The 18,609-nt window shown below is 54.2% G+C and overlaps 1 protein-coding gene across 2 annotated transcripts; it reads right to left on the bottom strand.

The window, feature by feature from the left end:
* Nucleotides 1-112: 112 nt before the first annotated feature.
* On the bottom strand, nucleotides 113-17,727 carry LOC135323487 (GPI ethanolamine phosphate transferase 3-like). 2 transcript variants are annotated; one of them, XM_064502331.1, is made up of 11 exons: nucleotides 17,658-17,727; nucleotides 16,380-16,873; nucleotides 14,828-14,971; nucleotides 13,544-13,667; nucleotides 12,753-12,912; nucleotides 11,696-11,869; nucleotides 7,923-9,495; nucleotides 7,210-7,413; nucleotides 6,698-6,900; nucleotides 5,846-5,916; nucleotides 113-5,128 (listed from the first exon to the last, which is right to left on the bottom strand). In XM_064502331.1, the coding sequence occupies exons 2-11, from the start codon at nucleotides 16,870-16,872 to the stop codon at nucleotides 5,008-5,010; spliced, it is 3,267 nt and encodes a 1,088-aa protein (XP_064358401.1). In that variant the 5' UTR covers nucleotide 16,873; nucleotides 17,658-17,727; the 3' UTR covers nucleotides 113-5,007. The 2 variants fall into 2 exon arrangements, with proteins under 2 accessions (XP_064358401.1, XP_064358402.1); XM_064502332.1 differs by lacking the exons at nucleotides 113-5,128; nucleotides 5,846-5,916 and having other exon boundaries at nucleotides 6,733-6,904.
* Nucleotides 17,728-18,609: the final 882 nt, after the last annotated feature.

Genomic DNA, 18,609 nt, shown 5'->3' with positions numbered 1-18,609 from the left:
ACCTTACGTATTCGTCCTTCCTTTGGTCCAGGCAAGCAAGCACGGAACCGCAGCCTCGCAGGCAGCAGCAGCGCGCAGCTAGGCTCAACACAAAGAAGCAAATCTTCCCCACTACCTATTAAATTACGATTTAATAATAATAATAAAAAAACTCATCAACCTTTCTGTAGGTGCTTCATGCGTATTACGTATAGCTCAGCCTCACAACAGCCCTGTGAGGTAGGTTAGTGTTATCCCAACGCTGCGCACAGCAAACCGAGGCACAAGAGGTGAACAACTTGCACAGGATGACAGCGGCTCAGACGCGGAGCGGAAAACAAGGCGCCGACTTCCGGCTTCCCCGTCCCTGCTTCAAAGCGCTCGCCCCGCAGGGCCAAGAGGACAGCAGCAGCAGCCTGGAGGCGAAGCCGTCAGATGAACGAGTGCTGCCAGCTTGACCAGTATTCATTTATTTATTCATTTTTAAGGAAAAGAAAGGCTCTACTTGCCAGCAGAGACTCAAAAATCACTTCCATCTTCTGGGTTTAATTGCTGATGGAGGAATGAAAGCATTAACCGGATACGTAGCAATACCCAGGAGAGCTTAGCACCTTTATAGCACTTTGCATGCACAGCTCTCAAATTGCTTTCAGGAGCTGGGTCCTTCCCCCTTTTTTCCCAAATGGGGTACTGAGGCACAGAGAGGTTGATAAAATAAAAAACAATTTTACTCTAATCCAGGCAGGGAGTCAAGTTGGCCGTAGGAAGAGAGAGCAGCTCTCCCAAGCCCACACCTCGTCCCTGACCGCTGCCCAAGCTGCTCCCCAAGAGAAAGGGGAGACATGTATGCTAAGAGCAGGACTATTCCTTGGAGTAAATAAATCAAACATTCAGGGAAGAGTAAACAGAGATAGGATGAAGAAAAGGACATGCAAACAGATGCTAATTGCTGGGAACTGAGACACACCGAGTTTGACTTGTCTGAAGCGGTGTCATCCCTTGGCACTGCCTCACAGGCAGCAGCTCCACGCCAGCCCCGTGCCAGGCAGCTGCCTGAGCGTCAGGGCAGGAACAGGCTCCAAAGAGCCCCAACCTTTCACAGTGGTGGTGGGTTTCTGTTGACATTTTCCAGGCAGTGCAAGCTAGACAAACGATTCCACTGCTCCCCCACGCCAGGACCATGGTATATACTGTCCCGCTCCTGGCCTGGCACCAGGGAAGGACAGGGAAGGAACCCAGGGAAGTTTTCCTCCTGCGTAGACACACAAGGCTCTCCTCAGTGATGGGTGGGAGCCACTGCTGAGGGGTGCACACACAACGCTCGCAGGAGTGAGAGCAGCGGCAGCTGTCGAGGAGCGCAGGATGGAAATGTCTCCCCTGAGCACACTGAGGGTGTCACCAAGAGAGAAGCATGAGAGGCTGGATCCTATCCAAGAGTCCTGGCCTACTCTAATAGCGCCCTCTCCACCCACCTCCAAGGGCATCCAGCCTGGATTTGCTCGGGGAGCAGCACGACCCTGCTCCAGGTGGGCGCCTGCTCTGGGGAGGTGGCTGCTAGCAGGGAGGGAAGGGAGGCCAGGACTGCGCTGGAGTGTGCAGCTCTCACCAGGGTGGGTCAGCACCAAGGGAGAACCAGCAGGTTCTGGTGACAACCTGAACGGGGGGATGCATGGCAGAACCTTCTCCTCCGCAACCCAAGTTTGCTAAGAAGACCAAGAGCTGGTTTGGCCCAAGGAGCACCTTCCACTGTACACTTCTCAGGGTTTTAAAATCAACAAGCACAGCCACTTCTATTTTCATATCCACAGCATGTCCAAGGCTTGATGACCTTGGAGGCATGACAAACATTAACTCTGTCATCCCCGGCACATTCAGAATAGCAGTCAAATGGCCAGCTTGAGGGCAGTTCAGGGATGGCTGCTAAAGACTAAAAATGTCAATGAAAGAAAGAAAGCAAGAGCATCTCCAGCCCTTGGACAGTTTGTCTTCTTGGATCTAAATTCTTTGGTGTAGCAGCTAGGCTCCCTTGGCAGAGCAGCTAGCCCAATGAGTAGCCAGTCCTGTCTCCTTGGCATGACTGCAGTGGTAACAAATGAGCTGAAGTAAGAACCTGCATCCCTAGACTCCCATGATGGCACTGAGGGAACGAGATTACCATATTTCTGGAGAGGAGACTTAGGCATCAGTAGGCAGAACGATGTGTCTGAAGTCCCCCAAAGAAGCCTGCAGCTTTTCAATCTGCGCTCAGATCTACTAGAACAGAAAATGGCTAAAAAAAAAAAAGTGCTAATTTTGACTTCAAAAGTCAGAATTTATATTCTGCAGCGGGAACTCAACACTGCCTACTAAGTCTCTGGTGAGATGTGTGTGTGTTTTTACAGAGCTCGAGCTCTGTTCTCTGCTCTGCCCCAGCCTCCCTGGGCTGTAAGCCCACAGCCCGGCCAGGAACGTGGAGGGGCCATGTCTCCAGGGGGAGAAGGGAGACCCGGTAAGAGGATGCCCACATGCTGGCCGAGTGCTCTGACCACACATAAAGGGTGCAGGAAGGCTCGTCAGCATGACAACAGCCATGGAAAGAGGAACTAATCCTAGAGATGGGAGAGAACAAGACCCAGGGGCCTGGGTGGCAGCAGCAGCAATGTTACGGGCCAGCATCACAGTATTAGCGATCATAAGGATTTCTGCCAGCACAAATACATTCAAGCAGCAAGCTCCTGACCAGGTTGTGAGGTTACAACAAGACCTACTTCGGCCACAGCCTTGAGGGTTGGCAACGTGTTACCTAGACTTTTCATGTTAAATCAAAATTCACTAGGTAGCTGCTGCCTCCATCCCTTTCCTTCTCTACATGCAAGTGCACCCCTCACTCATCAGCATTGCCCCACTCAGTACCTGAGATCCATCTCGTCACTAGGGAGACCCAAAATAGAGCATGTAACCCATTTTAAAGGCAGGATTGCTTAAGCCAATCTAAGTGTGGGCTGCCACGTTCTTTCACACCACAGCTCCCAACTATACGCTCCTACCCACTTCCTTACACCAGCACTGGTGTTCATGAAACCGGGCAGTGAGCCAGCTGAGGGAGTTAAGCCAGCTACAAACTAATCCCTAGTTTTGTCAGCTAAATTAAGCGAGAGAGGCCCACAGGGCAGGGGAGATGCAAGGCAGTGGTGGGAGAGCACAGCCAGCAGGTCAGGAGGTGGCCAAGCAATGGAAGCCCAAGATTTGATCAGTTTAAGCCTCCCTGGAATTGCACCCTAACACCTGGGCTAGTGTTACCCTCCCACAGGGGCTAAATACAGAAATAAACCTGCCTTCAAGAGACATTTTCCACAGCTTTTCCCAAGACTCTTCAGGACAGAGGCAAGGAAGAGCCTGGACTTACGCTACCAATCTGCAACGAGGAACTCAAACAGGGGCAGTCACGGTCCATGAGTCAAAAATCAAACAAAGACTGGGAACAAAAATCAAAGCAGCAATCCTAAGCATACAGTGCTTGAGTCTGTCAGAGCAGAGAGTGGCCCCAACACACAGTGCAGGTAATTTGCTCTTCACCAGGGAAAGAGATGAAAAGTTTCATAGCACCAAGTAATGCCACACAGTGGTTCAGGGCAGGGAGTAAAGAATCCCAACTCCCATCGAAACTGCAGGGGCAATTTGACTGGAATGTGGCCAAGCACTGTGGTCACCATCCTCTACCTCTGCGCATAAAGAAAGGAATACAACCCCTCCCAACTGCAAGCAATCAAGAGCAGAATTATGATAGCTCACTTGCAGCACAGAGTCCCATGCAGAACACCAAGATCAAGAGGGAGACAAGCACCATACGTTGGATCATAAATGCTATAATCTGTAATGCCAGGGATCCCTTCAAAGTGACGTAACCCCAGGCACATACACCAATGGGTTAGGCCACCTTGCAGAAAAGTTCTCCCCTCCTGCGGGCTTTCAAGCAGCTGTCCCCAGGCAATGCTGCACCAATGCCTACACCAAACCTATTCCTGCAGAGTTAGGACAGCTATTCCAGATTCCCCTTTCCTGCTGACATAAGCCAATATGGGAATGGGTCAAACGCTCCATCACTACATCCTGCTGCAATTCAACCGATCCCAATCAACAGCCAGCATCCCACAAGACAACCTCAGGAAGAGACCAGGAGCCCTGGCTGCTACAGCTCAGTCTGTGCAGATAGCCAACAGGCCAAGCCCACCCATGCAGAGGTTCTCAGTCACAGACACAGTTCTCCCTGCTGTCACCCTTCCAACAAGCTGAGCCTGTTTCAGACTCTGTAAGACAGCCCAGCCTGGACCCCTTGCCCCAAGAGGGCCCTTCAGCAGGGTTGAGAAAGACCAAGAAAATGGTAGCAAACATGGGTTACCACAGAGCAACCAACTGACTACAGCTGGAGCAGAGCAGCTGCCACCGAGACCCCATGAACTAGGGTACACATGATCATGTGCACTTTGATTTGACCGTGAAAACTAAGCGCGAAAGGAAGAGAGAAGAGGTGGTGGCTGCAGGACCCAGGGACAAGGCTGGGTTGTAGCCTCCCCTCTCCTCCCTTCCCTCCCCTCCTCAGCAGGCGCCCCTTCCAGCAGGTCCCTGTCTTGGCACAGGCAAGGTAACATCCCAGGCAGTGCTGGTCGCTGAAGCCTACCAGCTGCACAGTGGGCAGAGTTGTCAGGAAAGTAGCAGCAAGGCCCCTGGCTGGCGGTTCTCCAGAGGAGCACTTCAGGACTCTTGCTTCTTGGCCTCCTGCAGCAGACTCCTCTGTTGTTAACAAATGCCCAGCAAGAGCTCTAACCCAACTGCTGAGAAACACGCTCCCTGAAGAGCACTGCAAAGAGCAGGGAACAGCTGGCACCAGTCCTTTTGTGCAGTGCTGAGGCTGGGAACTGGGGATAATCCCTGACTGCTGTCGACAGGCACTCATTGCTGGTGGCTCTAGGATCCCTCCAGGCCCTGAGAGGCAGGGAGACAACCACAGCCTTGGTCGATGAGCAGGTCAGGTTCCCCACATCTCCAATGCTACCTGAGCTGAAGTTGGCTGAACCAGGTGCTGACTGCACAGTCCACACGCATCACCAGGGAGATCCCCAGCAGGAGGCAGATGCTGCTCACCACGAAGCCCAGCGCTTCAAAGAGGAACCTGTGGGCACAGCAGACACAGTGAGGTACCACAGCCAGTATTCCTGCAAGGACAAGCTGTTACCCTCACTCCCAGCAGACTGGCTTTCCTGACAGCAAGAGGCTGGTAGCATCCCAGATCCTAAAATCTGATTACATTCACCCCTCAGCAGTGGATGCTAACTGCAACCTGGAAGCCAAGCAGGCCTCAAGTTCCTTGGTGGTCTAGAGACCATTCAGGAAGATCTAAGGAGGTCCTTAGGTCCAAGACCTAAGGCACCTAGGAGGGATTTGGAAACTTTTAGACTAGTCCTAGCAAGGATTTCCCATGCTCCTACTAGCCCATGCCTACTAACATCTCATTTCTGGTCTGGTAGCTCTACATTTGGCTCCCCGCCTTGAACATTCTCCCACCCACTGCCCCTGCCTGACAGGACTGTTCTGGCCAGTCTGGGAATCCCACGGCACTATGGCTATTCCCACTCGGACAGCTTACCAGGTGCATGGTAGGCACTGCATGTCCTCAGAAATCAAGACTAGGAGAAATTTCTATGCTGTAGTTCAAGACCAGCTTCTCGACTAGAAACTGGAATTAATTCAGGACAGTCCTGTAGCCTCTGCTAAGTAGGAAGTCATACAAGAATGATGATGCTCCTCTGACCTTACTGTCTACACACACTAATTGAGAGCTTGGGAATAAGAGCCCTAATCCAGCATCAGAAGAACTCCTGGGACTTACTTTGGGGCAAAGACCTTCCAGACCATGAGGTGCCTCCTGAGGATCGCAGCTGCACAAACACAGGCCAGAAGCTGTGGGGGAGACAAGGAAAATCAAGTTACAAATGACTCTGGAGAGACCTCCTGGGCAATGGATGCACATCTGAAACTGGTACTAAGCTGTGTACACGTGAGGGACGAGTACAGTACACATCAGAAATATGCATCCCAAAGAGGATTCTGTTCCATCATAGCCTCAAACCAGGAAAGACAAACAGTCTGTGGTACAGACAGGCCCTCCAAGGAAAGGGCCAGTCCAGGACAACACAGAGGAGGGCTCACACTGTGGCTAAGCTGACCTAACAGCTCACTGAGAGGGGCATTGCTGCTCTCTTGCTTTAAGGGCTTGCCCCTTCCCTTGCACTGGTTATGGTCTGATCAGAGAGCTTATTGATGGGCTAAACCCCAGAAAGCTATTCACTTCTTTCATGGGATAAGTTTTCCGCTGTTTAGCTCCCTTCATCTCCACAACATGGGATTAGATGAGAAGGAGAGCCAGTGTAAATGGATATACATGGTAAAGAAGACGGGAAGCAGGATTACAACCCTGCAGCTTCTGAACAGATGCTCCCACTCTGCAAAGACAGATATGAAAAGCAGCCTAATCTGTACGGCTACTTCCATGCTGGCACCTTTCCCAAAGCAAAGAGCAAAGGCACTGCTGAGAAGAGGACCTGTGCTGCTGACCTTCCACCTGCACCCAGACGTAACAGCCCTGGGCCCGTCTCTGCTCTGGCTGACTCCCTGGGGCTCTGACAACACACCGTTTTCCTCTTGGACAGCCCTCCCTGCAGCCATCTGCCTCTGCCCATACCTGCATCCCGAGGCCGAAGAGGTACTTCAGCCCCAGTTGCAGCAGAGCAGCAGAGAACCTCTCTGGCGACTCCCGCAGCCTCATCTCCATCATGTGCTCCTCCTCTTCCTGCAGCTCCTCCCGGGGCTCCTTCTTGGGCTTCCTCCTCTGTGAGCTGGGAGTCTCACACACAAAGGGCCAAAGCAGGAGCAGAGGGCAGCCGACTACCTCGAGGACAAAGGCACAGGAAGTTACTGGGAGCCCAGAGGTGAGGAGCAGCCCAGGCTCTGCCATTGAGCCCTGGGCGTGCAGAAAGCATATACCCCAGCTCCAGTTTGCTTGTCAGGCACAACTTCACGGAGCCTGCGGGCCACAGGCAGCTCTGTGGCCCCAGAAAAGGACAGCGAAGATGCTGCTGTTCAGGTGGTGCTAGAGCCTCCATCACCTTGGGCAAAGCCTGCAGGCCTCCAGACAAGACAAAGCAGGGAGCCATGCCTGCTTAGGCTTAGTGGCCCAGGAAGAAATTGATTTACCTGCAAAGAGGATATGGGAGGCGAACGTGTTGGCGCCCACCAGGACAGCGGGCAGGAGGTTTGTGCTGTGGTCGAGGTGGAAGCCCACAAATGCTGCGTTCCAATGGATGGCGGGGAAGATGGGCTGGTGGCCTGTGGAATAGAAGAACTGCGAAGCAGCAAGAAGCCAGGAGATGACTGCATGCCAGGGCACCGCAAAAAGCTCTGAGAGAGAAAGAGACAGAGAGAGAGAAAGAGAGATCAGCATTGAGGAACCACAGAGATCCACAGTCCAAAAAAGCATATTGTGTTTCCTTCCAGGTTCCCTTCCCACAGTCTCTCTTCTGAGAGACAGAAACTAGTCAGGCTCCCAGTACAGGGAATGGCAAGTGGCCAGGCATCCACTCCATGCTCTGCCCTGCTCCCGGGGCTCTGCCAGCAGCGATGGGTTTTGGTGGCTGCTCACACCCTGGGAAGCAGGGATGGGTGAAGAATCCCCTTCCCTGACACAATGGACTCCTCCTCCTCCTACGGTGTTGCAACCCTGCTGCACCTGCATCTTTAGGGAATGTAAGCAGCTCTTGTAAACAGGAGTGAAGATAAGTGCACCCCCATTCCTTGGGAGCAGAGATTGGGCCCTGCCTCTCCCAGTGGAAATAAGAGGCCACTGAAGACAAAGCCCAGGCCACAGCCTGACGCACATCCAGAGGATGCTTTGCTGAGCTCCAACTCACCAGCATCTCCAGCAAGGCTTCTGGCACGGGCATGGACATGCAGCAGCACAAAGGCCTCCAGGAAAAGGAGTAGGAAGGCAAGACTCATCCGCTCACTGTGCAGAAGCAGCAAGAGGAAGCCCAGCAGGGTAAGTGCTATGACCAACGCCGCTGAGTACACACTGCCCAGCCCGTAGGCTGCAACTGTGGCCTTGCAGCTGCCTCGCTCCAGGCGGCTCTTCAGAGACTCCTGCATCCTCCTGTAGATCTGAGGGATGACGTGGAGGATGTCAACTTCAGAGCTGGGAACCCCTAGGTAGGGGGTGACAATGGGTCCTGCCGACTCCCGTGTGTCCTTTGCAAACACTGTCATGGGATTGCACAGCAAGAGCAGCAGCCCCACAGACACCAGCCCGTAGACAGCCCATGGAAAGGCAACAAGTGCCACCTGCACCAGCTCCTGCAGCTTGCCGAGTGAGTCCTCGGCACTGGAGGCGACGGCCCAGTAGCAGGCAATGCAGATGACAACCAGTGGGAAACCCCAGCGCACAAAGAGCACAAGGGGGTCCGAGCTGTTCAGGTTGCCGTAGTGCCGCAGCCAGCACCGCACCACACAGACCAGCCCGACAAGTGAGGCCACGCACAGGAGGTAGAAGAGGTTCTTGGCCCGTGTGTTCCTCAGGCTGGCAAGTGGGGCAAGGAAAAGAGAGGGCCGGCACTGGGGGATTTCCTCACGGCACTGGTGGAAAAAAACGGAGAGGCGCGCACAGACCAGAAGCACAGCCACAAGGTACAACAGGTACCAACTCTCTTTGCGGTAAGAGGAAAAGCCGAGAAGCTGCTGCTTGGGGCCTTCTGGCACAGTCAAGCGACCATCCCAATGGAGTTTCCCTACCAGCAACACCACCAGTGAGGCCAGCAGGAACGGGGCAACCCGGGCCTCAGCCACCACAAAGCTATCAGAGAACATGGCTCCACAGCGGAAGAGGAGAATACCCATGGGGAAGGCCAGCCCCAGCCACGCTCGCAGCCGCTGCCTCAGGCCAACGCTGGCCAAGGGCGGCTGGCTGCTTGCCAAACGGGTTCGCTTGGGCTGCCGGCCCCACCAGCGCCAGAAGAAGGCCACCTGAGAAACTGCAGCTGCCCACGACGACACCAGGAGAAGATCCAGCCCCTCCTGGATGAACGTACAGGCCAGCCCAAGCAGAACAGCCACCACCAGGCCCCAAAGCAGTGGGTACAGGAGGCAGCTGCGATAGAAAGAGTCTGACGCTGTGGCCAGCTCCGAGGTCACATAGCAGAGCAAGCAGGAAGCGGCGATGAGGGTGCAGCCTGCCACCATACGCAGTGGGTGGAAGCGGGCCCAGCTCTGGGTGCACACAGCCCGTGCCTCCCGCAGGTAGAGCTGGAAGCGACCGATTAGGCTTCCCAGCCTGGACTCCAGCTCCGGAGACACCAGCGTTGCCTCTTCCATCTGGGCCAAGAGCTGAGTGTGCTCCTCCATAGCGCCGGAGAAGAGCTCCTGCAGGCGCTGGAGCTGCTCTGCCGGCAGGTCCTGAGCCACCAGTGAGTAGGAGTGCAGGAATCGGTCCACCTACAGGAGAGAGGACACAGGGTCAGACGGCAGCACTGGGACTGCTGGGAAAGTAATTTCACTGCCGTCTTCCCTACACAGCCCTTCAGAATGGAAACAGCCCTGATCCGCCAACCCCTGCCGGGGTAGACCTACCCTTGGCAGTATCGCCTGGGGCTGGGCACCCAAATACGAGGGGTGACAAGCAGGAAGCACAGTCATTTGGCTAAAGCAACACACCTCTAAAGTGACATATCCGTCCTGACAAATACATCCACACCTCTCAGCTACCCAGTTCTTAACTTGCTAGGTGCACTTCCATTAATGGGATACATTGATAAGGGTTTTTTATGCAGAGTCTTGGGTAACAAGAAGGCAAACATCCCTAAGAAGTTCAAGTCATTACTAGCTGTTAATCTGAACCCTCTGTCAGCTCTTCCCTTATTTTTTTGAGGACAGACAGAAAATTAAACAGCTTTTAACCGATCAAGCCAAACTGTTCCCTATTTTTGAATATGGGTACATTAACCCACTGTCCCATAAGCTGAGGAAAGCTCATTCTGCCTCCACGTCAAGCCAGCAGGAATAGAGTCAGCTATGATCCCAAAGTTGTAGAGGGCACTACCAGGGCACTGCACCCACACAAACATCCAGCAATGCATATCAGCGCAAGCCCAGAAGCACACTGATACATTCAAGTGGCTTCCAGTCGCCTCAGAGCACAGGCAGAATCAGCCTGCCCGTGCCCACAACAGCAAACATACCCACTAGCTTTCTCCCAGGCTTGCAGGAGCTCCCTACTAAACCTTGTTCAAAACCAACGTGATCAAGCCAGAAACCTCCTCAGACAACTAAGTGCAAACATTCAAATACTTAGGACTGGATAACGTTAACTCCTAACAAATGATGATCAATATTTGTGGTGACTAATGGACAGGAAAGTACACTATCATCTTTAAATGACAAAGCACCCTTCTCCTCTATAAATACACAACGGAGATGCTGAACACTTCTGCCTTCCCACTAGCAATCATACGGTCTCCAGCTCTTCACTGACTTGCACCAACGGTGTCCAACCTACACATCATGGGTTGTATCCAGGCTACTGGACCCAAAATAGGGCCTACGCTGGTTTGCTTTTTCCTTCAAAAGCCTACAGGTACACCAGGGAGCTCACTGGGGGCTGGAGGAGTTATTTTTGGGCCAGGAGCGTGCTTCCAGCAATCCAGGGGTCTCTCAAAGACAAGCAGGGTCTTACCTGAGAAACAGGCTGTGTAACACAATACATGTGCAGCAAATCTGCTCCTGTGACAAACCAGGAGCCGCACCAGACAGGTCTTCATAAAAATATGCAGACCTGCCCCAGCACGTGGCCTTGTTCCATTGCTTGGGCTTCTTTTATGCCTGGTATATTCTCAATTGCTCAAAATCTTGGCCCTGCCAGCCAGCCAGCCATCATTCAACTATGGGGGTTCTGCATTTTGCAGCACTTAGTGTAAACTCATCCTTCTCTATCATCCCAATTTATTCTCTCTTATTACATGGTGTTTGTTTTATTTAATCCTTCATTGCTGTTTTCCTTTCGTCACTGAATTAGAATAGCTTTCTAGCTAAAACCATTTCTCCTCCAAAATTGAAGAAGCATCAAAACATCCACTGTACTCTTGAATCCCCATTAATGAAACTTGCCCCTAGTCTTCCTCAGCTTTGAGGAACTAGCCTTCCCAAATAACCAAATCCACCTCTGACCATCTGGGACCAATCCTTATCCAGAAACACACACCAGCTTCCAGGCCAGTGATTTCCTAAAGCGCAGCTCATCACCAAGTACTAAACTGGATCTCCCATATCTCTTTTCGGAAACAATGCTGCCTTCTACTGGAGCAAACCCCACAAGGCAGTAACTCTTCAAATTAAGTTTCCCATGAAGATAACTGTCCCACCCCCACCAAACAGAAGAGGGGCACACTCGAAAAGCAACTCCTCTTGCCCTCTAGTTCAATAAGGAGGCCTGCAGTAGATACTGCCTAACATTGCCATCAATCAGTGTCAAAGAGCTTGTCTAAGAGCTCCTACATGAGAAACAGTTGGCAGCGAATTCCCAAAACAGCCAGGACCCCATGGCTCAGCCCTTAGCACTACCCCATGACTGTCAGCAGGTCTCGCCCATCTGCTGCCCACCCACACAACAAGAAAACAGCTAAGAAGATCCCAACCATACCTGCTTGGCATTGACGTGATAGACCGAAAGCTGCTGCAAGGCTGCAGACGGAGCGTCGCCGTTCCCAGGAAACAGTTCAGCCATCACCTCCCCGATGTTACTGTAGGGAATGGGCACACCCAGCAGCAAGGCCACTGTGGGCACCAGGTTCACCTGGGGAACGGTCTCTGGCTCCTGGACAGACAGGGGAGGAATTGGGAACTTGGAAAGAGCTCAGAAACGTGGCTTTTCACTCAGGCCAGAGGGCGAGGGCACAGCTAGCTGGGCACACACATGGGGCACCAAACCCCTGCTCTGCCAGGCCCTCCGCCAGCCTGGATCTGGCAGGATGCCCTGCAGCTGGCACTGCCCCATGAAAGGCCCAGTGGTGGGGAAGGCAGCCCTGTCCAGAGGAGATGCCAGGGAAGCCAGGAAGGGGCAAAAATACAGGGGAAACCATAGGCACACCTCACTCCTCCCTGAGTGCCCTGCAAGGGGAGCATGCCTTCTGGGGACTGCAGGTCCCTACATCTGACCCAGGCTGTCTGGTAGCTCACCCGGCCCTGCTTTAGCACAGCTGAAGGGCCTGAATATGGGGCCCAAACACTGGCCCCACATCCAGGTCACTCACCTGCCCCCTAAGGTTGAAGGTAAAGCCCCATCCCCATCCCAGCCCCTTGCTGGAGGCCTGAGGAGAGCTGTCTGCCCTGTCACTCACTCAGACCTGCAGCAAGCCAAGTGGTGAAGATTCACTAAAGAAGTCAAACGGCCCAACAGAACCTACTTCTATCCCACCTGCAATTTGTTTTTGCAATCATATTTTTTTCCTAATAACTAAGTGGGATTTTGTTTGACACAAATCGATACAAATCGTATTCCTGTCTTTAAACTTACACTATCTGCATCCTGCGTCAGACTTTCCCCCGTTCTCTCTGGAAGGGTGACAGATTCCCTGGCCCTCTCAATCTGAACAACCCTGATCAAATTGTTACTCTCAGTAACCCCAGGATGCAGTTTTCTCCCTGGAGGTCACCTCAGGCAGTGACCTAAAATCTCCTAAGGATCAACATTTTCTCACCTCAGCAGGGCCAGTGCCAAATAGGGGTGTTTTGCTGTACACAAACAGTGCTGCATTCACTTCTTTCTCGCTGTCCCCACCATGGTCTCCAGTCTCCGTCATGCCATGGTCTCCAGCCACCAGAAGCAGGGTGTCATTTCCCAGATGATCTACCAAGGACCTGTCACCAGGATAAGGAAGGATCAACCCCAACCCTCTGCCTGGGTTGCACAGGTGGGAGAGGACATTATCTCCACCAAGCCTGCATGCACCACGGAGGTGAAGCCTACACAAAGAGCTGAGCAAAACTAAGTGCTGATGCAGAGCCTTAACAACTGAACCAGGAATCAACCTTTTTTCCCCACTCAAAATGACAAAAGCCCTTGTGGATGCAGCTAGCAAGAATGAACGCCCAAGACCCAGGGCAATATATGCTTCAGAAACAAACTGAAAAGCCAGAGCTCTGAGACAGAGCAGATTTTTCTTGCCTAGATCCACTACAAATGGTAGCTATTATTTGCCATTTAGGGAGCTACACAAAATACAATTCAGAAGGGATGTCTCCAGCAGGAACAAGTTTCAGGCTGATCTTATTTGGGATTTGCCATTCCCCCGTGAACATTCATGCACTGACACTGTCCTGTGGCACAGCTGGGGTTCCAGCTGCTGCTGGTCAGAGCCGTTCTCTGTGGTAACCGGCATAGTAAGAGTGTTCTCTGTGGCCCTCTGTGTCTGTAAACGCTTTAGGAAAACCCCCCAGTCTGGGTGAAGGAAGAGGCGAGCTGGCAAACCCCCACAGCCACGCCAATCACCTGAGCATCTCATTCATCTGGGTGAGCTTCTTAGCCATTTCAGGATGGTCAGGTCCATGTTTGTGCCCACAGTGGTCCACACCGAGGAAGTGAGCAATCAGCAAGTCCCATTCACCACTATCCACTGTAGAACAAGAGGAGCCTTATCAGACGCTAACCTGGGATTTGGACACATGCCCTACTGCTGGCTCCCTCTGCCAGAGCTTTCTGGTTGCCTCTGGAAACTGCCATTTCTTCCCCTTGTGCCCTCATAAATCCCAGCTGTCAAGCAGGCCAGTGCAGGTCTGCGATGGAGGCACTCGAGTGGTCCGTAGGTGCCCTGGTGCAATGCCGTGGGGAGCTAGATACCCAGCAAGCAAGCCAATATCCATGTTTTTCATTCACCACCCCTCAGGAGAGGAATGCCCCAAAGTTACCCAAGTACCTTGAAAAACCTCTAACTCAGAATGACATAACCTGAGCTAAACCAAGGAGAGGCTCAGGAAAAGGAGAACGCAGAACCTCAGCCCTTTCCCAGAGACATTTCAGGTCAGACTCATCAACATGCCCCTCTGTGTCCTGCCCAAGACAAGGGCCTGGTGCACCAGGGCTGTCCACAGCTATAAAGTTACTCCTGGCCCTTCCTGTCTGCTCCAGGATCTCAATACATGAGAACCAACATATTTGCAGTTAAATGACTAATTGCAGCTCTCCCACAAGGCAGAACCCACTTTCCTCATGAAAGACCATCACAATCTTCATTTACTTAGATTTATATACAGATTAAACAAGGTGCATTCCCCTCAGTCCTATCACGCTTCACTCTCTCCCCAAGATTGGGAGCCCCGAATATCCTGCTGAGAGCAGTGCTGGGCCCTGGCCTCCCACTCCAGTAGCTGCTCCAGGTGAACATTTCCCAGAATGCAGTGGGCCTGCCCAGGCAGCCACAGATCAAATAGCCCATTCAAGGTTAAGGTTAAAGAAAGAGATGCCCTTCCTGCTCCGACCTAGCAGTATCTAGGACAGCTATAGAAGTCTAAACTGTGGACGAGTCCCAGCAAGCTGTGCCCTCTCCCAAACGGAGGAAAGGCATTTAGAGAAATGGTTTGTCGTCCCGAAAGCTGGCTTATCTGTGGAAATCCAGCTAGAGCACTGTAGTCCATGGGCTACAGCCACAAGCAGGTGCAACTGCCCACTGCCATTCCAGAAGAAAAAAAAAACAACTCTTCAGTTCTACCCCAAACTTGCACTAGGACGCCAGCATAACATAAAAGTTCAGCTGGCCCCTGAAGAAGAGTTACTTACCAGTTGGATAGAGATGCTGCAGGATCCCATCATCCACAGTATGAAGATCCTTCACATTAAAAGAAGGGAAGAAATACGAGCGGAAAAACTTCTTGGGGAAGAGTCCTTCCCAAGTGTCATCTCCCATGAAGACCACTCTCCTTCCTGGGGAAGCAAGAAAGGAATTAATCAGAGCAAGTAGCCCATCAGAGTCATGCTCTCGTTCACACTAGTGCAAAGAGTCTGGGCAGATCCAAGACAGCGGCTGCAGCCCTGGCTGTTCTCCAACCCACACCTGAAGTGACCAAAAATTAAAGTCTCCAGCTGGTTGTTAACAAGTCTGAATGTGGGGAATAGTCACCCTGTTCCTAAGCCTACAAGTCCCCCCAGCACCAAATCCAACACCACAACCTCATCACCTATCATTAAGCTCTTACATGTTCCCTCAGCAGAGAGACCCATGGATTAAACAGGCCAAAAAGTTACTTATTTGTATCACTGCAGCACTTAGGAAAGTGCAGTGCAAGAAAGAGCCCCTCTGCTCCCAAAAGCCTCACAATCGCACTGTAAAATACTAGACAAAAGATGGCTACAGACAGACGGGGACTGAGCAGAAGCCTTGAGTCCTAGGCTCAAACTTTAAACACAGCAGTGGTGGTTTTTCAAATGCAGAGAAGAGAAGGCAAAAGCACAGATGTTTCCAACTGTCCTCACTCTGCTTCCCCTATTGCCAGCCACCCCCTCTGGGCTTTCAGAGCGTCTCCCCAGCCTGGGAGCAGGAATCGTTTCCTCCACAGCTGCTGCTACAGCACAGGGTTTCCTTCTAGCATTTTTCACCACTGATGATTTACTGCAATTGCCCACCTCACCCTCACACACGAGGAGCTGACAGCTCAGTAGTGTCGTCCCATCCTAGGCACTGCTGGTATTTGTGCCAGCTGGAGCCCTGGAAGGGAATCTCTCTCGGTAACACAGAACTGCATCCTGTCCCCCTCTCTCTACTCCATCATCCCACCCTGACAAGATGCTCTTTAAAGCTGCAGTCTCTAAACATATGCATGCAGCACTGAATTACATAGAAAATGAGATGAGGTAGCTCCCTAACAGCCGCAGGCAGCTGGCTGGGCAGGCCTGCTGCCTGCGTGACACCTCCACAGCGTACCTGGCACCAGCTCCTCCCGCTTTGTGCATCTCACCTGAATGCAAACACGACTGACTGGCAACGCCCTCGGCTTCCTAGAGCCATTCCTGGCTGTGACCTTGCAACAGTCCCCATTAGTACAGCCATTATTACTTGTTTTCTCACCATCTTTGAAGAAATTCTACCCAAGGTCCCAGCTGCCTCTCACCCCCAGCACACAGTAGAGAAACCCCACCTGCGTGACCACACTGACCGAGACCGCTGTGGTCTTCAGTCACGGACCCCTGGACAAAAAATAATTACTTGAAAGTGTGGAGGTGTTGCAAATAGTCCCATTTCTAGGGAAAGGGAAAAATAAAGGTCCCACACAAACGCTGACCTGTGCTTCACACATGGCCTCTCCCGGCTGGACGCCACCCCCAGCGCACATACCGTTTTGCACCAGCTGGGCCAGCAGGTTGTCCTCCTGGATCGCGTAGGTGGCAAAGTTGCTGCCCACGTCGATGAAAGTGGGCAGCGAGCCGGTGGTGAGGCCCTTGATACGCTGCATGGTAGCGGTGGGGGGATCGGCTCGGAAGCGGTAGAGACGGGCATGGCGGGGCTGTGAGGTCGCTAAGTGGTGCAAGAAACTCAGCTTGTTCTCATACGGCAGCGGCCTCACGTTGGCTGGGTCGAACCAGGCAAACTCGAACCGGAGGGCGTCGATGATGACCAGCACGGCCTTCGAGAAGCGCTGGGGCACCCAGCAGGAGCCCGGCGGGAGGCTCTGCCTGTCCCAGGGGGGTGGTGCGAGTGGGTCTGAGCAGGAACTGCTGTGGGCGAGCTCAATCCGGGTGAGCAGGAAGCCACTCATGAAGAGCCCAATGCCGGCGAAGAAGAGAAAGCAGACCCAGGCCAGGAAGAGCAGCACCGGCCACCGCTGCATCCTGCGGGGAAGGACAGGTAGATCCAGCTCCCTACGATCTACCTGGGCCAGCTGCCCGCCCCCGCCTGCCCCTACAGTACCAGGTCACCCCCATCCCTGCACCCTGACCCCTCCTACATCCTGCTGTGCCCTGATACTCCTCAAGGCCTCTCAGCACCCCCAGAGCCCCATACACCACCTGGCACCAGGATAACCCTCCCACCCCCCAGCACCCCCCAGACACGACACGACCCGACACCATGACACTCCTCCTACTCCCAGCATCCCCCAGAGCCCCACACACCACCATGATAACCCTCCCACCCCCCAACACCCCCCAGACACCAGCCGGCACCATGACACTATTCCTACCCCCCAGGACCCCCTAGAGTCCCACACACCACCCGGCACCATGATATCTCCCCTGCTCCCCCAGAGCCCCACACACCACCCGTCACCCTGACACCCCCCCTGCCCCCCCCAGCACCCCCCCGAGCCCCACACACCACTCGGCACCATGACACCCCTCCTGCCCCCCCCCAGAGCCCCACACACCACCCAGCACCCCCACACCACCCAGCACCATGACACGCCCTTTACCCCCCCAGCACCCCAGAGCCCTACACACCACTCGACACCATGACGCCCCCAGGCCCCTGCCGCTCCCCAACCCTTGTCCGGCCCAGCCCCCCCCCCCCGGGCACCCGACACGGCTCCTGCCCCCCCGCCGCCCCGAGGCCGGCTGCCGGCTGCCGCCCTGCGCCCCTTTTGACCCCCGACCCCCCCGCACCCGCCGCCCGCCCTACCTGCGGCCGCCGCGGCCCGGCGCGAGCCGCCCCCCGCCCCCCCCGGAAGCGCCGCACGCGGCCGCGGCCCAAGAGCGGCGGCGCGGCGGCGGCAGCGGCCCCTGGCGGGCGGGCGGGCGCACGCCGCGCGTGGCAGGGCAGAGCCGCGGCACGGCCGAGCCCGGCGCACCAGGGTCCGCGGGGCTTCTCCCCCCCCCGCCCGCCTCTCACCCGCCCGCTGGGAGCAAACTGCCGGGCACACGCTCCGGGGAGCCTCTCTCCGCCTCGCCCTGACCGTGCGCTCCCGCCACAGGCCCGGGGAAACGCTCCGAGCCTCCCCTCCAGGGCCCTGCTCCACCAGGACCGTGCTGCGCTGTCCCCCACCCCACCGACCGAGCCCCACCTCCCCTCAGCTCCCTTTCCAGCCTGCTCGGCCGCTACCGAGCCCCTCTCAGCTGCTACAAACCCCAGTTCCAGGCTAAGCCTGTCCCCCAGCAGTTGCTCGCAGCCCAGAGCTGTTGTTTCACTGCAGCAGCTCTCGTGCCGCTCGCTGGCTTGCCCCTCTCTACTGAGAGGTCTTCTCTGCTCCTTCTGGGCTGGCATTTGGCCAGGCCAAATCCAACCAAATTCCTGCCCTGTTCCCCTCTGGAGGTGGTCGATCACCCCCGAGACAAAAATAATTTCTCAGGATTAACTGCAGAAGCGGCCCCTGCTGCTTTCCTGAGGCTGTCCAGGTTTTCTGAGTGACAACTGCAAGAGCTAAAGGCACTGCGAGAAGGAGCAGACGAAGACCGCCAGCTTCAGGACGTGCAGGAACCCAGCTGACCACGATGGGGAGCCCATATCCCCGCAGATAGATCCCAGGGCTCCTCTTGTAGACCATCACACCACCATAGGCAGCCGCTGGAGCACCCGGCAGGATTAAGATGGACATAGTCTCAGGCTGTGCCTCTTGCCCCTCAGCAGTACACAG

The sequence above is a fragment of the Dromaius novaehollandiae genome, chromosome Z, assembly GCF_036370855.1.
Source record: "Dromaius novaehollandiae isolate bDroNov1 chromosome Z, bDroNov1.hap1, whole genome shotgun sequence".
Taxonomy (NCBI): Eukaryota; Metazoa; Chordata; class Aves; order Casuariiformes; family Dromaiidae; genus Dromaius; species Dromaius novaehollandiae.
This window is presented reverse-complemented; position numbering and strand designations above follow the sequence as displayed.